The sequence below is a fragment of the Tetrahymena thermophila genome (genome assembly GCF_000189635.1).
Source record: "Tetrahymena thermophila SB210 genomic scaffold scf_8254487, whole genome shotgun sequence".
In the NCBI taxonomy this organism is placed as follows: domain Eukaryota; phylum Ciliophora; class Oligohymenophorea; order Hymenostomatida; family Tetrahymenidae; genus Tetrahymena; species Tetrahymena thermophila.
The window spans coordinates 121,380-137,333 of record NW_002476262.1 but is presented as its reverse complement, the minus strand read 5'-3'; the positions used below and the strand labels follow the sequence as shown (position 1 = coordinate 137,333).

At 22.4% G+C, this 15,954-nt stretch overlaps 8 protein-coding genes across 8 annotated transcripts; 5 read left to right on the top strand and 3 right to left on the bottom strand. All coding sequences in view use genetic code 6, as the record gives it.

Annotated features, from left to right (window-relative positions):
• Positions 1-483: 483 nt before the first annotated feature.
• TTHERM_00499660 (SET domain protein) lies at positions 484-3,906 on the top strand (the record flags this gene model as incomplete). The annotated part of the gene is made up of 12 exons (XM_001022224.2): positions 484-660; positions 710-934; positions 990-1,146; positions 1,197-1,314; positions 1,362-1,403; positions 1,464-1,599; positions 1,885-2,076; positions 2,127-2,950; positions 3,012-3,156; positions 3,208-3,276; positions 3,339-3,551; positions 3,619-3,906. 12 exons carry the CDS (start codon positions 484-486, stop codon positions 3,904-3,906), a joined length of 2,586 nt encoding a protein of 861 aa, XP_001022224.2.
• A 258-nt stretch (positions 3,907-4,164) lies between these two features.
• TTHERM_00499650 (hypothetical protein) lies at positions 4,165-5,151 on the top strand (the record flags this gene model as incomplete). Its single annotated transcript, XM_001022223.1, has 1 exon — positions 4,165-5,151. One exon carries the CDS (start codon positions 4,165-4,167, stop codon positions 5,149-5,151), a length of 987 nt encoding a protein of 328 aa, XP_001022223.1.
• A 362-nt stretch (positions 5,152-5,513) lies between these two features.
• TTHERM_00499640 (hypothetical protein) lies at positions 5,514-6,023 on the top strand (the record flags this gene model as incomplete). Its single annotated transcript, XM_001022222.3, has 1 exon — positions 5,514-6,023. One exon carries the CDS (start codon positions 5,514-5,516, stop codon positions 6,021-6,023), a length of 510 nt encoding a protein of 169 aa, XP_001022222.1.
• An 895-nt stretch (positions 6,024-6,918) lies between these two features.
• Positions 6,919-7,793, top strand: TTHERM_000499639 (transmembrane protein, putative; the record flags this gene model as incomplete). Its single annotated transcript, XM_012799243.1, has 2 exons — positions 6,919-7,613; positions 7,715-7,793. The coding sequence occupies 2 exons, from the start codon at positions 6,919-6,921 to the stop codon at positions 7,791-7,793; spliced, it is 774 nt and encodes a 257-aa protein (XP_012654697.1).
• Positions 7,794-8,931: 1,138 nt separating this feature from the next.
• On the top strand, positions 8,932-10,839 carry TTHERM_00499630 (ser/thr phosphatase family protein). The gene is made up of 2 exons (XM_001022221.2): positions 8,932-10,155; positions 10,293-10,839. The coding sequence occupies exons 1-2, from the start codon at positions 9,034-9,036 to the stop codon at positions 10,746-10,748; spliced, it is 1,578 nt and encodes a 525-aa protein (XP_001022221.2). The 5' UTR covers positions 8,932-9,033; the 3' UTR covers positions 10,749-10,839.
• A 390-nt stretch (positions 10,840-11,229) lies between these two features.
• On the bottom strand, positions 11,230-11,850 carry TTHERM_00499620 (START domain protein; the record flags this gene model as incomplete). The annotated part of the gene is made up of 1 exon (XM_001022220.3): positions 11,230-11,850. The coding sequence occupies one exon, from the start codon at positions 11,848-11,850 to the stop codon at positions 11,230-11,232; it is 621 nt and encodes a 206-aa protein (XP_001022220.1).
• A 561-nt stretch (positions 11,851-12,411) lies between these two features.
• Positions 12,412-14,053, bottom strand: TTHERM_00499610 (NOL1/NOP2/Sun family protein; the record flags this gene model as incomplete). The annotated part of the gene is made up of 6 exons (XM_001022219.3): positions 12,412-12,549; positions 12,603-12,893; positions 13,018-13,233; positions 13,365-13,575; positions 13,667-13,693; positions 13,755-14,053. The coding sequence occupies 6 exons, from the start codon at positions 14,051-14,053 to the stop codon at positions 12,412-12,414; spliced, it is 1,182 nt and encodes a 393-aa protein (XP_001022219.2).
• A 673-nt stretch (positions 14,054-14,726) lies between these two features.
• Positions 14,727-15,076, bottom strand: TTHERM_000499609 (hypothetical protein; the record flags this gene model as incomplete). The annotated part of the gene is made up of 2 exons (XM_012799242.1): positions 14,727-14,755; positions 14,848-15,076. 2 exons carry the CDS (start codon positions 15,074-15,076, stop codon positions 14,727-14,729), a joined length of 258 nt encoding a protein of 85 aa, XP_012654696.1.
• Between the last annotated feature and the right edge of the window lie 878 nt (positions 15,077-15,954).

Below are 15,954 nucleotides of genomic sequence, written 5' to 3'. Positions count from 1 at the left end.
AAATATAAAAATATGTAATTTTGTTGTATACAAAAACAAATAAATAATTTCAATCAAAAAAAATATAATATAAAGGGCCAATAATTGTATTTTTTAAGTTATTATTTTATGGTCAATTAGATTTTGAAAAATAATTGTAACAAAATAAATAAATAATTAATAAAAACGATTTCTTTTACATTTTATTTATATTTAATAGAATTAATTTTACTTCAAAAAAAATGCTTTTACATAAAAATTAAAATCACAAATTAAATCTTTTTAAAAACATTTTTAAGTAAATATTTAGAGAGAAATAATTGATTTTATAAATGATTTCAAAAATTAAATAAAATAAAAAAAATATTTTAAAAATAATTTAACGAGTATATTTTTAATATAAATTCAAACAATTAATTAAAAAATATTAGTATTTATTTTGTTTACTAAATCTTCTTAATTCTTACTAAATTTAATTTATAGTGAAGCAAATAAAGTATAGAAATGTAGTAACCAAACAAAGATACAATATCAGATTTTATAGATTAGAAATAAGAAAAAATTATAGAAAAAGTATTAAATATTAGCATAACGTAATAAGAACCTAATGAAAAGTATTTAAAGTCTATGGAAATCATATAAAAGGCTACATAAAAATTTTTCAATGACCTTTGCTTATAAGTAATTTAAGATTTATTTGGCGCAATAAATTAATCATTTTATTTATAAGATTATTAGGTTAAGTATTTGGAGTTATAAAATGAGAAGAGTTAGATAAAATAAATGTTTAAAGTATTAAATTTAAAAGAAAGAATCAATAGCTAAACAATTCTTTAATAACTGGAAGAATAAGCCTTATCTTAAAAAGAAATAACTCCACATAATTGATAAATCAAATGATGTAATTTAATCTAACATGTATTCTAATTACATGCCTGTTTCACAAAACGTCTAAGTAAATAATTATAAAGTCAATTTAGATAGTTATCTTTCATAATTTAAAAAATTAGACTGATGATTTTTTACTGTAGCTTTTTCCAGTTATTGAAAGAATTGATTTATACCAAATTGTGAATGAGCTTAAAATGAAAGAATCTTTATCTGAAAAAAAGAGATTTAAAAAGTGGTTCAAAATTATTAAAAAAATGAATTTATTAGTTGACATAGGTATCTTTAAATTTAAAATTAGCTTGGAGTTTTATTATAAATTTTTAAAGAATAAAAGATTTGGATATGGTATATTTACAAGACTTATAAAAAAACGTTGGGATGCACAAGCTTCATGCAAATTTTTTTTTAATAACCTCAAGTTAAATAATAGAATTTTGCTTTAAAGTAAATTTTTAGCATATTCTTAAATTTTAATGCAATTATTAATTTAGATATTTAGATATTAAAAGAATGGTTGAATAGAAAGAATACAAGTAAGTATTTAATTTTTGGTATTAAACTTTCATCTATGTCTTCCTAATTAATTAATATAGATATGGAATTACCATAGAAAAAAAAAATAACGAACACATTGATCCTATCATAGATTTAACTGCTATGTCTAAGTAATATTACTGCAATATTTGCTATATTTACGATTGCAGGATTCACTTTTATGAACGAAAAAAAGTAATTAATTTATTTGTAATTTTTTTAGAGATTTTCTTTGATATTTTTCTATATAAATTTAGAGAGTTTTTAAAAAACTATTTAAAATTAAGAATAGTTTTTTAAATAATCTTAGAAAATATAGTTAAAGATTTTTTGAATTTTTATAAGGATATGATTTTACTTTTTTTAATATTTAACTTGAATAGCTTTTTAATCTAATTTGATTGTGTGTGTATGTTTACAATTTATAATTTAGTAAAAATAATATTTATTTCATATTTATATTGAAATGTAATTTAATAGGGTTAAGATTTTTATCATCCAAGCACTTTTGTTCAAAATACTTAATAATATTCTGAAAGAATGATTTAATATTTGGTTGATATTTACTAGAAAATGGTTTTTGATATTAATTACTCATTTATGCCAACGTAGGCTGATACATATTGTGGTAAATTTTGCTATAAAAGGCTTACAAAAGAGAAAATAAAATAAGTAAAATTTTAATGAAATAAATATATTTTTAATATATATTTTTTTTTTAGATTAAAGAGAGCTTAAATTATCCTATTTAATTTTCAGATTTAGATAAGTTATTTATAAAATTAGGGGAATAAAGATTTTATTTTAATATTTGCTAAATGTCTCTATTGTAATTAAGTTTTAGATGTGATTTGTTATTTATATATTTAGTAGAGTAGTTTATGCAAAGCTATGAAAGTGAAAATTTTTAGATTTTAAATGACTAGTTTAAATAAAAATAAGATTAGATATAATTAAAATAAGAATAAAACTTAATGAGTAATTCTATTTTAAACTAATCTTCTAATACTCCAAATACTTCTTAATAGAAATTCTAAGTTAAGAAAAACTTTGATGATAACGATGACGATGAAGACCCATGGCTTCTTGAAGAAGAAGAAAATGAAAATGAAATTAATCCTAGTTAATATGAAAATACTCAAAAATAATTAAATTTGGCAGAAAAATTGAAATTGAAGGTTGAAGAAGATAATAATTAGAATTTTATGCATAAACTAAAAGAGTTTGTGGTTAGCAACTACACTGTTTAAGAGGTAAATATAAAATAGGAAAAAATAAAATAAGAAAAATTGAAAGCTCTAATTAGAAAATCTCAATCTTTCTTAGTTAAACCTGAAGTTATGTAAGAAGAATCTGATGAAGATGAAGGATTATAAAAAGAGAATAATTAACAAAAAAAAGGTGATAAGGAATCAAAAGAAGATCAAGATGAGTGTTATGGGTATACAAATACCTAAAACGAAACACAATTAGATGATAGCTATTAACATTGTGTGCACTATAGGCACAACAGAAAGCCAGTGGACACAAGCTGTAAAAAATGCTGGTAAATTTAATTTACAATTTATTTTAAAATAGTGATTGTGAATAATTAATTAAAATTAAAGTTGTAGAAAAAGAGGATTCTGTGATTAATATTGCATGTGTGATCCTAAAAAATGCAAAATTTATAGGTTTGGATGTAATTGTTAAGACAATTGTTCTAAAAACACATGCATATGTTTTAAGAGAAATGTAGAATGTGATCCAGATGTAAAATAGCTTTTATAATAACATTAATATAAAATTCAACTATTTTTTAAGATATGTAAATCGTGTTTTGAATGCAAATCTAAATGTAATAACAATCAGATCACACTTAACAAAGTCTAAGTAATAATTATATTTTTTATTTTGATTTAATTATTTTGATTTTTTTTTCTATTTAATTTAAGAGAGTTGTAATAGCTAATTCAGAAATTTGTGGAGGTCTAGGAATATACAATGTTTATCCTTTGTAAAAAGGAGATCTTATAACTATTTATTATGGAGAAGTACTTTAGGATTTAGACATTATAATTAGAGATTCTTGGAAACCTTCCAATTTATTTTATATTTTTTCTTTATTGGGAGATTTAACAGTTGACTCTAAATATATTGGAAATAAAGTAAGATTGAACAAAAAATTGTTTACAAAAATATTTATTTTTTCTATTTTTCTTTACACTAATAAAGAGCAGATTCATGAATCATTCAAAAAGCAAAGAGAATTCTTATGCTAAAATGGTCTATGCTAAAGGTGGATACACTATAGGTCTTTTTTCAAATGAAAAAATAATACCTGGCACAGAGCTGCTATTTGATTATGATGGACAAGGAACTCTCAAATTAAAATATGAATGGATTATGTAAAAGGCAGACTCAAAAGCCAAATAAATTCAAGAAGATAATATAATTGTGTTTGAAGCTCATAATTCACCTGCTAAAAATTAAAATTTAATAAAATAAAAAAAAAGGAAATGATTGTAAAGATGACAAACTTCTTTAAAAAATTATATAAAACCTAAATTTTATTTATTTTTTGCAAAAGTAAAATTTGTGTTAAATATGTATTTATTTTTACCTTATTAACTTCTTGTTTTAGTTGTTTTTCCTTTTATTATTTGAAAAAGATGATAGAATATTTAAAAAATTCAATAGAAAATAGGAAATTAGAGTGAAAAAAAATAAATAAAAGAAAAATCTAAACAAATTAAAAATAAATATTTAAAGGAATAAAAAATGATTAGTTTAGTTCATAAATTTAACCCATAATAATAAGGTACAACTACTATTAGCTTTAGGATAGAGGACATTAAGCAGGTTTGCAAAAATTATTAAGTAGAAGGAGAAGTAAATTTAAGCCAAGTGAAGAAAATAATTTCATAATAAATGTTAGTCCCGATAAAAGAATTAAAAATATAAAAAATAATTAAAAATGATCAAAATGAGCAATAAAATAATCAAGATTTTAGTGACTCTTTATCTTCAGCACCACATCAGGCACAATACAAAGATAATATAAAAATAGAAAATAAAAGTACTCTTATATTTGGAATTGATTCGCTCTAAAAGCAATAACTTAACTTCCAATTTACAGAATAGTATCTTGGAAAAAGTTTTTCCTTTAATGTTTATTAAGATGATACATTATACAACTTAAGAGCTAAAATTTTTGTTGAGATGAAGCTATAACTCAAACCTACAGAAATATTGAAATTTTAGTCTCCTGAAGAAATTCATATGGAAATATCTACTGATAAAGACAATAAGTATATTGTAACCGAACTTGACTTGGATAATACTTTGTAGTAGTTTATTGATTCAAAATTTGGAATAAAAAATTATGGATAAGAGTTTACACTAGATTACAGAAAGTAAAATCAGAATGAAATATCATTTATGATTAATGACTAAATTTTTTAAACTAAATTGCATTAACTTTCATTATAAAAGCATCAAGACTAGCATGAATAAATAAAAATTGTAATTTTAAATTCTTAGAAACTTTTTGAGTAAAAAGCATAAGAAAAACTTGATGAGTTATATTCAAGATATGCTTCAAGTATTGAAAAAAAAGAAGATTTATTATACACTCTTTATTAAAATTACTTGTTGAATATTACTGTGGGTAATGAAAATATGATTGATATCAAAAAATATTTTGAGTAAAATCAAAAATTAAAAAATGGGGACGTGCTAATATTTGCTTTATCTGGTGAATCTTGATATTAAATATTAATAAATTTGATTAATTAAACTTATATATAATTTAAATTATTTATGCTAATAAATGTTGCATGTATGAGTTTTTAAAATAATAAATTTTTTTTCATTTATTTGATCTAAATTTTATAAAATAATTTTTAGGTATTCTTCTTATTATTAAAATTAAACATGGATATTTTTTTTTTCAAAATAAAAATTAAACAAATTATTAATTAATTTTTCTTCAAGTAAGATAAGGCAGGCATATCTAATAACTATTGTTGGATTCTCATCCCATAAAAAGCTTCTCTTTTTATAATTTATTGATTAATATAGATATAAGTATCTAAAACCAATAAAAATACTAAAACTAAATAAAAAAAATGGACAGAAATAAAGAAGAAAATAATTTAGTTAAAAGCGATTACAACAGAATAAATTTTGATTTTGACTTCGACATAGACGTTTCTGGCGCCAATGTAAATAATACAGATTATGAAAGTGAAGCCAATAAGATCCTTTCTAAGTAAGAATAATAGATAGCTTAAAACAATTCTAGCAGACACAGCAGAAAATAACTGACTAAAAACGAAAGGGAAGTGATTTCTGAAATCTTTAAAAGCTAAACTGATAAAGATATTTATAGCATATGCGAAAGCGTAATTACTAAAAATAAGGGATAAGATAACAAAACTTTTGTTTTAAGTATCTTGAGTTTTCTTGATTAAATAGGTCTTTTTGGTAATTCTAACATGATTTCTGATGTGGAGATTGATTATAATTAATATTTTTAATTTGTTCAAACAAAATATAACTAAAAGTTGGAGAATGCTAAAAGCAATGTGCCTTAATATGTCAAGGCCTTTTACGAATATCTCCTTACATATTATTGAAATGTATTTATTTATATATTTCTTAGTATCTTAAAAAAACATTTTTACATAAGATGCATAAAATTTGATATATATATTTATACATATCTTAGATATTTTTTCTGATAAAAAGTTTTGAGAAGGTTTAAATAATTTAATTACATAAAAAATGCTCAAAAAATAGAATTTAGGAAGAAAATTTAATAAAATCATTTTTTTAATAGATTAGTTGATTTTTAAAATAAAAAATTAGATAAATTATCAAAAGTAATTGAAGTAAATGGTTATGTCAAATAATTTTATTCACATACTTATTTTTTATGACTTTATCAAGTCATTTACTGAATTGTATTTATCTTTAATTTTACTAAGATATTTTTATCTGTTGATAGTTTTAAAAAATTTACAAAATTAATGCTTACAACTATTATAGGAATTAATTGAAAAACTTTACAGCAAGTTGATATTTACAAACCAATTTTAATAAATAATATTAAATTAAATTTGCTTAAGATATAAATAATGCTACAGTTTTCAAGTGATCTAATAAAAATATTATTCTTAATTTGTTTACTAATAATTTAGTCTTTCTCCTAATAAGATTAGTTATGCTAACCTCGTTAGGTGAGATTAATTATAGGCGATGATTATACTGATTATAAAAATCCTATTTAAATATAAAATACTGCTACTATTATATTTTAAACTTACGATTAATGTATCCACTCGCATATTAAAATCTTCATCAAATAAAATGAAACTCTTTATTAGGGTAGTGATGGCTTTAGAGAAATAGTTCATTCTAAGTGGAATGGAGAATAATTTTGCCATAATGGGAAAAAATGTTCAAAGTTATACTATGATCAGTATACCCATATTTTTCGTCTTCCTGTTATGATGGGTGTTTAGTTTTCTTATGTTGTTTATGGTGATAGTGATTCAAAAAGTAGGGTTTTTAAATCTAAACTACCAGATTTAATTTAAGAGGAATGTAATGTGCAAAAATTTTTGTTTTTTGGTGATTAAGATGTGTCTCCTCAAGCAAATTCTACAATTTAGAGTATCATGCAACTAAAATAGAGAGGAAATCTAAATTTTAATGAGAGAATTGAGTCTTTTATCTTCTTAGGAGACTATGGTTATGAATTTTACTAGAATAATGGAGAAAAAGGAGACTAATATTTAGATGCTGTTTAAGATATTATAGCTGAATGGCCTACCATATTCACTCCTGGAAATCATGAAGAACAATATAATTTTAAATTCTTTAATGAGAAGTTTCAATTACCTAACTTCAAATAAACTTAAAATAATTATTTTTCCTTTAATTAAGGGTAAGTTCATTTTATTGGAGTTAATTTACATTATTTTAGCCAATGGGCTGACAACTAAAATAAGCTAAAAATGTTAAAATGGCTTGAAAACGATTTAATAATAGCTAATTAAAATAGAAATCAGACTCCTTGGATTATTGCATTTGGGCACAAGCCAATTTATTGTGTATAAAATGATGATTGTTCTATGTCACCTTTTATTTATAGATAAATTGACGATTTATTTTACAATTATACTGTTGACTTGTATTTAGGATCGCATGTTCACTATCATGAAGTAAAATTATAAGCTTTATTCATTGAAGAGTTTCAAAATTAGATTCGCCTTTAAAATGTTTTTAAGTTAGAATATTTGTATTTAAAAATTTTTATTATTAGATTTTAAAGCCAATGTATAGAGGGAGCATTCAAGGTTATGAGGGTAACCTAAATGATATTAAATACCCATAAGGTATGATAACAGTTATATAAGGAAATGGTGGATAAATTAGTGAATTCTAAAATGATTTTAAGTAAAATCTAAAATTCTAAGATAGGAAGAATCCCCGCTCATTCAAAGTTAGATACTAAGTAGGATATGGTATACTTGAAGTTCACGATAAAAATAGGGCATGCATTAAAGCAGTAAATTCCTAAACTAATGAAGTAAAAGACCAATATTGCATTTATTCTTTGCATAAGTTTAATCGTGAATTACTAAACACAGAACCTGTTGATGATTATTAACAAAATAAAAATAAAAAATTAATATGGAGAATATTTCTATTAACTCTTTTAATAGTAATATCATTTATTTTTATCTATAAATATTTAAAATTTAAGGGAGATCACAAAAATAGTAATATGTAATATAAATATATCAATCAAATAAATATAAAATGAATTTTAATATGAGTAAATGTATATTTAATTCATAAAAATAAGACTAATAGTTAGTATGAAACAAATTTATCATTTATTATTTAGAATATTTTACTAATAAGATAAAATATGTAATTTATTGTAAGATATTAAAAATTCAAAGTTTTTTATTTGTCATTGATTGATTGATTAATATCGTTCTTAAATCTGTAACTTTTAAAATTCAAATAAAAAACTATTCGTGTAAAATCAAAAAAAATCTTTTGGAATTAATTTTTAAAAATTCTATGTAGATGTTATTATTATTTGCATTTATCTTTTTATAAAAAATATTTAAACTCTTTAAAATAAATAAAATATTTACATAAAAGATAAAAATAAACCATGAAATTATAAATACTTTCATTTCTTAATGTTTTAAAATTTATTTTTTCTATTAATTTTTTGAAATGACATTTATTTTTTGAGAATTTTATAAATATCATATGATTTATTATTCTGAATGTTTCAAAGAATTATTTTAATTAAATTAAAAATTTGATATTATGTTTAAATATTTTTAAATCAATTTTATTTTACTTTTGAAAATTAAAGAACATTCATTTTTAGATGGTTTGAAAAGTGTTGTATCTATCTATTTCTAATTAACATATAAATACTTTTTGCTTATTCATTCAATATTAATTAATCAAAATATTATCATTAACTTAATTCTATTTATTTAGATTTCATACTTTAAGAATCACAATTCCAAAAGTAAATTGTAAACTAACATTAAGAATATCTATCTAATTTATATTCTCTAAAAAGCAATTAAAAATTTTTTTCTTAAAAGTATGAGGAAAATTTTTATAATATTATCAATATTGTTGATTCTAAGTACGAATTGCCTTGGGTAAATGCTTAGAAATGATGACCTGACTTTAAAAAATAACTGTAAACCTAGACAGGTAAGACTTTTAATTGGAGAAGACTATTCAAACTATAATATAACAGAAATAAAGAACTCTGCTACTATTATTTTTTAAACTTATGGTGAATGCTTGTAAAGTTCTATATCAGTAACAGTCTAAAATTCCTAAGTAGTTACTTATGATGGAAATATATTTTCAGAAATAGTGCATTCATAGTGGAATGGTGAAAAATTTTGCCATCATGATAAGCTTTGCACTAATATGTACTACAATTAATATGTTCATATTTTTAGACTACCATTGCCTTTTGGTGTACCTTTCACATATACTGTTTATGGAAACCTCTACTCAAAAGCAGAAACTAAAGGTCCATTTAATTCTTAACTTCCCCATATTAAGTTAGAAAATATTGAAGATTTTAATGAATAACCTTAAAGAATTTTATTCTTCGGAGATTAAGACAATACTCCTGATGGAAAACTAAATATGAATAGATGGAGATAACTGAAAAAAGAAGGCCTAAAGAATAAGTAATAGAAGATTGATTCTATGCTTTTTTTAGGAGACTATGCTTATGAGTTCTACATGTTTAATGGTAAGAGAGGCGATCATTACTTAGATTCTCTTGAAGAGTTTGTTGCAGAATGGCCTACAGCAATGCAGGCAGGAAATCACGAAGACAATTATAATTTCAAATTTTATAATGAGAAATTTCGCATGCCTAGCTTTAATGAAACTAGCAATAATTACTATTCTTTTAATTAAGGGCTTGCTCATTTTATTGGTGTTAATTTACATTTTTACGACTCTTGGGCAACACCTGAGGAAAAATCCAAAATGGTTTAATGGGTGGAGTAGGATTTAATTAGAGCAACATAAAATAGAAATTAAACTCCTTGGATTATAGCATTTGGTCATAAGCCTATTTATTGTAGCGGAGATTCAGATTGCGCAAACTTTCCTCAATCATTTAAAGAGTTTGATGAACTATTCTATAAATACTCTGTTGACTTATATTTAGGTGCTCATGTTCATCGTTATTAGGTATTTTATTTCATAAGATAATTCTTATTATATGCTTTAATTAAACTCTTAAATTTTTGTTGATTTATAGATGAAATATTTTGGTTTAAATTTAAGTATTAAAATAACAAATAATGATTATATTTTCAAATATTTAGTTCTTAAAGCCACTTTACGATAATTGTATCTAAAGTTACCAAGGTGATGACAATAATATAGTCAATCCATAAGGTATGATTTCAGTCATATAAGGAAACGGTGGACATGTTTTAGAATTTTTGGAAAACATTAAATATGATATATAATTCTTAGGTAAAACTGATGAAAGAGCTATCGAAATTAAAAATTATGTTGGATACGGTATTTTAGAGATCTATAACTTGACAACTATATGCATTCAAAATGTTAGATCTCTTTTAAATAAAGTTGAAAGTACTCGTTGCATTCACTCCAATCACTATTTTGATAATACAACAGTAAATCATGTAAAAGCTAACGAAAACATTAGAGTGGATTCAAATTCTTAGTACTTATTTTTCACTATTTTAGCAATATCTTCTATAGCTGCTATCTATTTTGCTTATAAATTCATTTTAAAATATATTAACATCTGAAAAAAATAAAAATTTATATTTTAGTATAAGATATGTAATACAAATTACATCTTTAAATTGATAGATTTTATTTTAATTTAAAACTTAAAAATAAGAAGCATAATAAAGAGTGTATTTATATTAAAAAAAGATATTTTTGAATAAATAAAATATAATTTTTTATGGTAAAATATTTAAGTTTAATTTAATACAAATAATACATAAATATGTTCAAAATAATTTTTGGAATTAAAAACCCATATTTAAATATGCTTTGATAAAATTAAGAGAAAAAAATGTTTTCTTAAATGAATAAAAATATAAAATAAGGAATATATTTCTGGGTCTTATTAAAAAATGTATTTTATTCTAATTCTAAAATATTTAAGTTTATAAATTATTAATTTACATTAAAAATTATAAAAAATTACATAAGATTCATTAACATGTTTCCAAATATTAAAATAAAATTCATTAATTTATTATTTTACACAAATACTAATCAAAGCTTCAATAATGCTTCAATATCTTTTTCTAAAGCATTAAGTTACATATCAGCAAATCCATTGGTGATAGATGAAGGAATACTACCTTTAGGATCAACTAAATTGTAAACTTCAATTTTTGTGTTGTTTTCGTCAACTTTTGTCAAAAATAAACCAAATAATTTAGTTTATGATTATACAGAGTCTTTACTAATAACAACCTTATGATGAGTGTCAACATTTGATCTTACGATTACTATTTCATTAGCACTTAGCTAAATTTTACGTACAACGTTGATATTTTCCCTTGAGCTTACAAGCATCTTAGACTTGGTTTTTGATAAAATAATATACGAATTTTCATCAATTTGCTCAACAACGTTCAACTGAGTTAGCATTTCTGATCTATTAGCTCTTTAAACATCAATATTACTAAAAAAGTAAGTAGCTACTTTTTGAATATTTGTAGGAATAGTTCCAATAACCTTAGTAAGCTTCAAAGAGTAGTCCTTATATTGAGTGTTATATATAACTAAATGCTTTCCTTTTTTCAATTCTTTCCAATCAGTTATTTTTGCTCTAACTTCTTAGACTTCATTCAAAGTAGCTTGAGTTATATTTTAGTATGTGTTTTCCATTTTAGAGTGCAAATTTTTTTAAGTAATTTATATTTTTTGATATTATTTAAATATAATAAAAATATGGAATACTCTTGTTCATTTAAAGTACTCGTAAAGATAGTATTATATTATATTATTATTTTTATTAATAAAAAATTCACCTCAATTTCCTTAGTTACAAAAATTTTTTACTTTTCTAGTTTTAATTTTGAATATTCTTTCATTATAGTATTAATTAGATTTTACATTCTAATTTTGTTTAACACATTCTTTTATTTATCATTTATCATCAGATAATTAAAAAATTTCAAAACAAATAGTAATATATAGACTATCTATTTTGTTATTTATTTACTTATGTGCTTAAAAATTTTTGATGTACTGTGTGGTAAAAATAGAATCGAAAAAGAGTAAAATCGTTTGTAAATATCAAATAATACCAGCATTTTGTAAGAAACTTATTTACTTTTTATCAGAAATAAAAATCTTTTATGATATGATAAAATACAAAATTGAATAATTAAAATTATGAATACATATTTTAGTAACATACATTAAATAGCACTATTGCTAATTCTTTCAATTTTTAAATTGCAAAACAGCACAAAAAAATCCATCCATTTCTACATCTTTGCCTGGGGTTGTTTAGAAATGCTTTCCATCTACTACTTCTAAATTAAATTCTTTACAAAATTTTGTGATCTAAAATATGTTTTCCTAAATTATAATGAAAAATTGTTAATTTAAATACTAAAATTAAAATATATTACTTCTTAAAGCAATGAACAGGTTGAGTAAACTATTTTTCCTGTCTTAGGTTTAACAAAAGGCAGAGCCTCCTTGAAAACACTTGCTTACAAATCTACAAAATATTTTAGTCTATTTCTCGAAAATTTATATTTCAAATCAGGGTTTCTTCTCAATGTACCTGTACCAGTGCAAGGTACATCACATACTACCCAATCAAATTTTTTAACTAATTTATTTTTATTATTATTTAAGCTTTCTTATGTGTGAAATTGAACATTTTGAATTCCAGCTTTATTAAATCTTTTTTTAGCCTATTTTCATTTTATAAGATATTATTAATAAAGTTGTCAAAAGTATATTTTTTATTAAATAGACAAATAAAATATTTTTAAATTAAAACTATTCCAATTTTAAATTAATTAATTGATTGATTACTTCTTATAAAATATAGTCTCTTGTATCATGCAAATAGATTTAACCTGTTCCTTTAAGATAAGGCGCAAAAGCTAAAGATTTTCCTCCAGCACCAGCGCAATAGTCTAAGACATGGTCACCTATTTGACATTTCACTTTAAATGCTGCAAGTTGACTTGCTTCATCCTAAATTTCAAAATAACCTCTTTTGAATTCTGGTAGTTCATACAAGTTTTCCTGTAAGAAATAAAAAATTAAATAACATCAAATTGTTTTGAAAAGTAGATATAAATCTTCAGTAGAAGATTCTAGTTTTCTTTAATTAAAACCATTATATCAAATCTATATATTTTTAATTTTATTTTTACGTTTTTGTCTGTTGTAAATGTTATTCCGTAAGGAGAGAACTCAGTAGGCTTGATTGCAAATTTGTTCACATCTCTCCACTTTTAAATAAGCTCTTCTCTTGATATTTTTATAGGGTTTACTCTGACTGTTAAAGGAGCCCTTAGATTTTATGCCATGCATATTTCAATTGCTTTTTCTTCACCAAAAGAATCGCAAAGAACATCAAATAGACTATATTATAAATTAATAATCATTTTTATGTACATTAATTATTTTATTGGCATAGATAAATGCTTTTTTAAAGTTAATGAAATCTACTAACTCTTTTGGACAGCTTGCTCTCACATGACTATTTATTTTTTTAAATTTAAAGTTAATCTAAAAAGTATATCTATAATGAATTAATTTACGGTAAAAGTGACATATTTTTTCTTTATGTAGCAAATTTCTCTGTATAAATAGTGTCAAGACGGCCTTCCCATGACAGTGGTTTGGGTGAAATCGTATCTAAATACACTTTATGTCTAACTAGCTTGTAAACATTATCAGTAAATAATTTTCTGTCATTACTGCCTAATGCTTTATTTTCTTTAAGGTAGTTTCTTAACATTGAGTCTATTGGGTTTGCTTACTCTTTTTTTAATTCTAGTTCCTACTACCATAAGTTTAGAAACTTGCTAATGTGTCCTTTTATAAATTTTTTAATCATTCAATTAATGCCTAAGTTATTTATTAAGTTTTGCTTGCTTGCTTTATACCAACAAATATTTTTTAATTAAAGCTATTCAATTATTGGTATCAGTAGATCTTTGAAACTAATTTTTAACAATCATTAAATAATATTTTTAACTCTTTCATTAACACAGAATATGATTAAAATGCATAAAATCAAATCATGTAAAATTAAAAAAATCATTTATTTTCAAATTAAATTAAAATATTTTTTAAATTATATTTCTCATAAAAATTTAAATTTTCTTCGTTTTATAATTTGAAAAAATGAAGGACGTGAAGTAATAGGATTGTTTTAAATTAAATCACACTCTTAGTCTTTAAAAACAAATACGATACATCAAAATAATTAGTTAATGGAAATTAGCTTTTAGTATTTGATAAATAGAAGACATTTATTAAAAAATTTAAATTAAAAGAAAAATATATAAAAAATATGAATACATACATACATATATGCAAGCAAGCAAGCAAAAAATAAAGAAAGAAATATTAATGAATAATTAATTGTATATATTAATTAATATGAAATATACTATTTTTCGCATAAAATTTTAATTATTTTTAAATTTTAATACATTATTTTGTTAAGATAAGCAAAAATCAAGCAATAAGCAAGCAAACAAACATATTTCTTTCTTCTTTATTATTCAAACATAAATCTATTTGCAGATATATTCTATTTATAAACAAAAAATTAATTAACCTCAAAAAAAGGAGAAAACAAAAAAATAAAAAAAGGTATTAAAAAATGTTCATAGAATTCTTAACTTGGATCATTGAAGTAGCTGTCGTCTACGTTATCCCATTAGTTGCTTCCTTAAGAGCTTTGAATGGTGGTGCTTCTACTGATAACCTCATACAAAAGAGATGGTTGATTCATTGGGTTTTAGTCGTTGTTGCTAATTTCACTTTGTATCCTTTCTTAAATTTCCTCGATCTTGGTTTAGTCAATACCATTGTCAGACTTGCATTCGCTTTCGGTCTTCTTTTCATCCATAAGATCTTAGGCAACAAAATTTCTGACTTAAATGACTAATTCCTTACCACAACCTCTTCTTTACTTGATACTGTTAGAGAAGTTGTCAAGGCTTAATTAATCAAGTACGACCTTGTCAAGACTCAATGATGGATTAATAAATAGCTGTAATAAACTAATTTTTAGCACATTTAGTCATTATTAACAGAATTGATGCATTTAGTAATAAATTGAATGTTAAAGCATAAATATTTTATCTTCTAAACAAAATGTAAAATTTCCTTGTAACTTAAAATATTATTTAGTCTAACTTAAATATCATGTTTTCTATCAGTAATTAATTTATGATACATACTTATTATGTTCGTTTTAAGATCTGCATCGATTTTATGTAATATAAAATATTTTTTTTAATGTGAAAAATTAAATAAAACACAATCATTTTATATGAATTATTTTTTTTAAATAAAATAAAGCTTTCAATGGTTTTAGATATTTTTCTACTTGTTTTCTGCATTAGCGCTTAAATAAAAAATCATGCAAAATAATAAATTAATAAGTTGAGAAAAGCTCTCTGTATCTTTTATGTAATATAAGTGAGCATTTCTCCAAACTTTATAATAAAGATGTTAGAAAGTTAATATTAAGAGTCAACAACTCGTCTATTATAAATAATTTGTTCAAAAATAAAATAGATATATAGAAGTTATAAGTTTTTGATGAACCTATTTCTTTTAGTATAGTTAGTACTTCAAAAGAGATATTTATTTAGAAATTTGGTAAAATCCTTCAAAAATTGTTGATAAAAAATTAAAAATCAAATAATCTCTATAATATAATTTGAAGCTATCAATATCTATCTATCTATATATTGTACAAAAATTAAAGTCTTAAATAAT